Here is a 6,598-nt window from a genome sequence, read left to right on the forward strand (position 1 = left end):
TTGTCCCAGTTGTTGAGCATGTCCAGCCATTTGGCTTCCCTTTGTCTCAGAATCTCTGGAGGAATGTCTTCAGCGCTGCAAGACAGGGACAGAGAGCAGTCCAGTTACATAATCACAATACGCTTAGACACTAAAGGTTTGTCAAGACTAAACTAGCCATCGGGTGATCACATAGTATCGGCTACACTTAACAATGCTACACTGTTAGCATTTGCTCAAATGTGCAGGACTCGGGTCTAAGCCCGGTGGTGTCACATGGGGGAGAACAGACACATTGAATAAAGGACTGAATGAATGAATAGAGAGGCTCCTAAGCAACCACAGCCTGAGGATCGGCCGGGGACTGCAGAGGAAAGCCAAGGACCCTAGTAGGAAGCGGGCCTGAAGGAAAAACAACAACACAAGCTGTTTCCTGGAGCTATTGGAAGACTACCCCTAATGAAAAAGAGAAGGAGAGGGAGGGAGAGAAAGAGAGAGAGAGAAATAGGAGAAGGGGGGAGAGAGAGAGAGAAGAGGAGAGAGAGCGAGAGACAGAGGCAGATGGCGAGGGGTCTTTTTCATGGCAAACATTTCTTGAAAAAGATGTACTGTGGAAATTCAAACTGGATAATTGTCTATTACCAGTAAAACAACATGCTGAGAGAAGGAGACAGGGATGAGAGAGAGAGATAGAGAGAGACGTGTGTTTTGGACCGAGTAACCGGGGGATTCTGGCTGGAACCTTTTTCCGGTCCTGTTGAAAGAGAGCGGGCCGTCCCGTTTCTGAGCGACATCCCTAAGTGGGATTTTGGAGGCGGCCTTGATTATATCCAGCTGAGAGACACGCCTTTGGCACGGGGGCCGCAGACTAACTGGGAGACAGAGGGGGGTGATAACGAAGGGTGCTCGGTTAATTGATCAAATTGATTTCCAAGCCAAAATCCTTGCTGGCATTAATGTTTCTAATATAAGTCTATGTGGGCTAGCTTGCCAGCTTGCTAGTTCTCCAGATACAAATGTTATTTAAACATGTAATTCATGGAGTTTACATCCTTGTTAATTCAATGTCTGCATAAACACATTCATTGTGGTAGAAATGTTTACAATGTAATGTCATTGTTATAGATCCTATTCAAACCTTTCAAATGTAATGTTTTAACCGGATCTGCTTTATACGTGTTTTTTATACAAAAATACAGACACACTATGGCAAGCACTGAATGGTGACTGGGCCTGTCACAAAGGAGATCATATCTTTCGGTGCGTTTGGAGGCGGACAGGTGCGGTTTCGGCCTGCTCAGGGGAGGGTCCGAAACTAGCGTGGTGAGGCACAGTAAAGCCATTCAACTTGTAATGAAAAGGCAAATTTGCTCTCCACAGCCTGGCTCTGCGACAAGAGCCACTGGAAGAACGCTGCGTGAGAGGATGTTTCTATCTCCTCAACGCACACGAGGGCACACGTAGGAACACATGACACCCGGCACTGCCACAGAGATGAACACAGCCCTTCCAGCCTCATGAACGCAGACAGGAAGGAGGGGCAACAGAGGTGCTCCAGGGAGCATGCACCCTGACCAGCCCTGCTGAGTCTACACACTGCACTGTACTGCACTGCAGCCTAGCAGTCCTGATAAGCCCCTTGCTGGCCCACAGCCTTGGCTGCGCACCAAGAGACGGGCAGCACCACCTGCCCTCAATCTACAAAGCCCACCCCCTCCCTTAACCTGGGAGCAGCCAGCAGATTTATACAGGCTCTCAGTGAAACACCACACAGTGAATTACAAGTCTCGTAAATGTGAATGTTGCCCTTTGTTTAACGTATTGGCACAATGTTTAATCCTCTAAGAGTCGCTAGCAGTGGCTAGTGCTGGATCAGCATATCATGCCAGTGCGAGGATCCTGTGAGGATTAAGGAGAGGATCACTGTAGACTATCTGATTACTGGTGATGCTGAAATAGTAGTGCTCAGGGGAAATGAGAACTAGTGAAAATCTGTGTAGATCAGGGAAGCAGATTTTTCGGGCTGTGCTTGTGGCATCTCCGTTCCTCTATTACTTCTTCACACACACACACACACACACACACACACACACACACACACACACACACACACACACACACACACACACACACACAAGGTCGCAAGTAAAATTGGATTTAAGGGGGGGGACAGACTATTGAAACTTTATTTTCATAGGAAATCCACTGTAAAAACAGAACAGAACACTAGGGCACCAGGTTGGCAAAGACACTTGAAAACAGGAAGCTCCAAACGCGCCAGTGAGAACTTTCCCCTCCTTCTGCCTTCAATGGCCTCCTCTTCCTGGCCATCTCCTCCACGTCAAAACCCAAACCAAAGCAGCGCAGAACCCAGACAATAGCCTACACGCCACGCCACGCCACGCTGTGCCTCATCAGACATCAAAAGGAATTTGCTCCAGACTTCACACTCCGCAGGGAGCTGCAGCGCAACACAAATACCACTGGCCAAAGTCTGACAGCCTATGTCTACATGAAACCTGTCAGCTGCGGTTATTGAAATAAAAGCATGTTAGTGTGTTAGCTTCAGGCCTCCACAAAGCTTAGAATGGACGACTTAAGATGGAGACATTGTCATCCATTGTCTTCACAATGGCAGTCCACCTCTGACCACCTCACTTATTCATAAAACGCGTGAACATGCCTGTACGATTAAATGGCCAAGGAATTTGGTTAGGGCCCAAGTCGGTGGAGAGTCGGCACTGGATGCTCTGACTTTGCTCCAGCTTTCTTTCTTGAGTGTCTGCACTCCATGGATAAATGCCCAGGGATTCCTGCCTAGTTTTACATTCAAACGCCTCCAGCTGTCACGGTGGAGCCAACAAAAAGCTTGGTGAAAAAAAAAATCATCCAAAGAAGGAAAGACAAGCAGAGAGCGAGTGAGAGAGAGAGAGAGAGAGAGAGAGAGACAGAGAGGGAGAGAGAGAGAGGGAGCAAAGAGAAAGAGAGAGGGATTGAGGGCCAGAAAGCCGAACAAAAGCAGGCTGGTCTGCATGGGTCGGAGTTTCCTCCTCTCATTTCCATCTCCTGTAACTCACGGAGATGAAACAATAGAGCACAAAACCTCATACTTGGACTCCTTAATACACTGAGGACATTTCATAATAAGACTAGTCGCAGTTTATCTTTAGCAACTGATAAGTGCATGCCAAAAATGCATGTTAGCGCCCTAACTCTCGTCAAGAATGGTTAAGGAAACTGCTTCATTTCATTTAAAAACATACAAAATACAAACATCGCTGCGCTAAAGATGAAGCTGCGCGTTTAAGACGCTCAGCTGTGCTGAGGAACTGCCAACATTCCTCCTTCCTGTCGGCCCCTGATGACCATGTAAGACGGAGGAAAACAAGTGCCCTGGAGTCTGACAGCCCAAGCTGTGAGCGAGATCTCACACTACTGTCAGCAGACTGCCAATAAGGGCTCATAAAAGAGATGTAAAGTTTCTCAGATCCAGACCATGCCAGCTATGCAGCATTTAACCAGCATGTGCGCATGCTCAGCCAGTGCAATCTCTAAGAGGGCATCGGCTGTGGAATGTTAAACAGAAATGGCAGTGTTAGCCTAGATCATTGATTGCCAATAGTTGGCTAATACAACCTGTTAGCAGATCGTATATGCATTCATGAAAAATATGGTTAAAGAAAATGTGTTTGCTTGTTTCCATCAACGGTGTTATGCGAATACAAAAACGAACACTTTCGCGGGAGGAGTTGTGAACAGCAGTGGGTTCAAAACTAGGTTGTCTAAGGCAACTTTAACAGAAACATACAATAAAATCCCAACAATCTAGTTCATACGAATAGACCCGCTTCCCTAAACCTTAGTTGCATTTTAGCCCATATAAACTGGGAGTCAATCCATCCCTTCTAGTGAATCCATTTTCTAGTGAAGATTTTTTGAGAATGTCAAGTTGAATGGAAACCCAGCTTTTCCAAAACAAATAATACGCATCTTATTTTAGAAACTACCAGGAACTATGTAGGTGGACCGGTGGCAGTCTTCTAGGAAAGGTCAACCTTTGTTGATGAAGGTGGTAGGCCTAAGTGATCCTGAGCTGAAACCTGCATGTAGGCTGAAGAGGGCTAGCTGGTAAGTGGTCAGGTGGGCATGTCTTGCAGTTGGCATCAGTTTTTAGCCAAGGCTTAAATCAATATTCTGCAGTCTGACTTAGCCCAAACAATTGAATAGCCTATGCCATTAAATCAACCCCTTTCACATGTGGTCATCTGAAGTGAGTGATTTGTGTCCAGTAGCCTACTACATTATCATAACTATCTCTTCATCTCTGAGAGATACAACTAAAGAGGAAGGAGGTAGAGACTTCAGCGTATGGAGTAAAAGACAACACACACTCATACAGCGCTTTGCATAAAGCGAGTTAGGAGATAAGAATAAAGAGCTTTATCAGCTAGTCTAGTTTACCAGGTATTTACATTCTGTTGATGGGGTCATGTGACTGATTCTGTGACTATGGGAACCTCCTGTAAAAAAATCACAACAAATCCAAGCCACGGCAGCTTTAAAAGAGCATTCGTACATTGCCAATAATACTTTATGGTGGCGCCATGTAGCATTGACACAAACAACAGTGTAGTTTATTAAACACAGAGTGAGTGTGTCCCTGTATTAGGTCTTGTCCATTGAGGTACATTTACAAGTTAATCCTATGACATTTACAATTGACAGGTTCAAACTAGCGGTCATTTCAAAGTAGGGTGGGTAAAACCGGTGGCAGAAAGGTGAGACGAAATCAGCATGTAGATAGTCAAGAGGTACTCACGAGTTTGAAGAATACTGCTGGGCACCCTCAATGAATCCGTATTTGTCCGTCTGTACCTCGTTATCAATGCCGTTGACATCGGAGTCGGATCCGAATGAGTTGTCCTCATGCTTGGCCAGGCTCTCTGTGGTGCCTTTAAAACTTTTTGATTCACTCAATCCATTCCCTTGTTGAATTCTGGCCATTTTGACAACGTATTGATGACTACCTTTAGAAGGGCGTAATATTTTATAAAAGCACCGATAGTAATCTGGAACACTTTCCAGAAACAAACAGATGCCGAAAAGAATCTGATAATTTCCGAAGTATCTGGAAAAGTGACTACAATAAATAGACGACGTCACGTTTCTTTAGCTTGCAGTGGAATTGGAACTTCATGTTAAAACAGTTGGACTATCGAGTTAGTTGGCTAATAGACCACAATTTACTGTTCTGGCAACACCAGCTCAAGAGCGTTAGCTAGTACACCAATATCGGTTGTATGAGCATTATCTAAAAATTGGCAAACAAATACATGTGTTATCTAGGATGCTACAGGAGCAGAAAACGAGACTACTTTCCCATGGTCAGCTGTCATCCAAATATGACAGACAGCTTGCTAGCTAGCCAGCTCTGGCTAACAGTACTGGCTAGCGTAGCTGGTGTCATACCTGGTACCAAGACATAGAATTCAATAAAAACTTGCAAGCTATGTAAAGATACCTTATCACCAAAGTAGACGCTCAATCGTGCAGTCAAAATATTCCATCATAACCTCGTTAGCCATTTTAAAAAGTTACCTGCAACTTTGTGTAGCTCGGCAAGTCTGTTCTACGGAGATAGCGTTAACATTACCTTTCAAAGGCAAAGCTTACTTGCTAGCCATCGTAGCTAGCATGTAAGTGAATAAATATCGCTGTGTCCATTGACTGTATTGCAACTAAATGTATGGTATGTTTAGATTATGTTAACGGTCAATGTTATAGACCGAATCGATAATACTTCAGTTTTATATCAGTGTCTACCTTGCAAGCTACACTACTCCATGTAACGACGTAGCAAGTCACGCAGTGTTTACAATCAAGTGAAACAGCTTGACGATGCATCTGTATTTTGCAGCTGCGCACCTCCTGTACCATTGGTGCGTTCATGACACAAATAGTTTTGTAACCAACCACAATGGAGTGTTCAAGAACATGCATTCATACCCAATTACCGTGAAGAGCCACAACATTATCGAAGAGAACAGACATTATGGCACCATTTCACCTACCAAAAGTATCAATTTTCTTTGGGGGTGGGGGGTGCAGGGGGTGGTGGTGTCATGTCACCCTTACATCAAAAACATTAGGGAGGTGTCTCTTCATAACTATTCCGAATCTAACTGAGTAGAAGTAAAGCCCTTCTATACATTTTCCTTTGTGTTAAAATGTCACTCCTACTTCCCACATTCCCACCATGATGCATTTTGGTTTAGGAACTTGATTTAGTGACATCTGATACTTAAATTAGCGCAGGGATCTGTGTAAATAGAAAGACAAGTAAACAATAATATAAAGCCATATCTATAGTAGGAGAGAACAGGGATTGGGTGATAACTGCAAAACATCTTTAATGAAATAAAAACACTTGAAGCTGGTTAAGCTCCAACCAAAATCCCCATTTTACTGTTTACAACATGCTCTACCAAAATGATATAGATTCTGGAATGTTGAAATATCTCCCTTTCTTGACAGGACAGCCATGCATTGAGATTGTATATTGATAACATATGGTAACATTACAAAGTCAAAAATACAGAGTGAAAAAAAAATCAATTGT

At 44.1% G+C, this 6,598-nt stretch overlaps 1 protein-coding gene across 1 annotated transcript in view; it reads right to left on the reverse strand.

The window, feature by feature from the left end:
• LOC308366209 (TBC1 domain family member 10A-like) overlaps window positions 1–5,659 on the reverse strand; it is a gene marked incomplete at its 3' end in the record, with an annotated part of 13,542 nt that extends 7,883 nt beyond the window's left edge. The window contains exons 1-2 of the mRNA XM_080839844.1: window positions 4,799–5,659; window positions 1–75 (exon numbers count right to left, since the gene is read on the reverse strand). The exon at window positions 1–75 is cut by the window's left edge and continues 25 nt beyond it. Of these exons, the coding sequence (XP_080695970.1) occupies window positions 1–75; window positions 4,799–4,983 (260 nt within the window). The 5' untranslated portion in view covers window positions 4,984–5,659. The remainder of the gene's footprint in view (window positions 76–4,798) is intronic.
• Between the last annotated feature and the right edge of the window lie 939 nt (window positions 5,660–6,598).

The sequence above is a fragment of the Sprattus sprattus genome (genome assembly GCF_963457725.1).
Source record: "Sprattus sprattus genome assembly, chromosome: 5".
Taxonomy (NCBI): domain Eukaryota; kingdom Metazoa; phylum Chordata; class Actinopteri; order Clupeiformes; family Clupeidae; genus Sprattus; species Sprattus sprattus.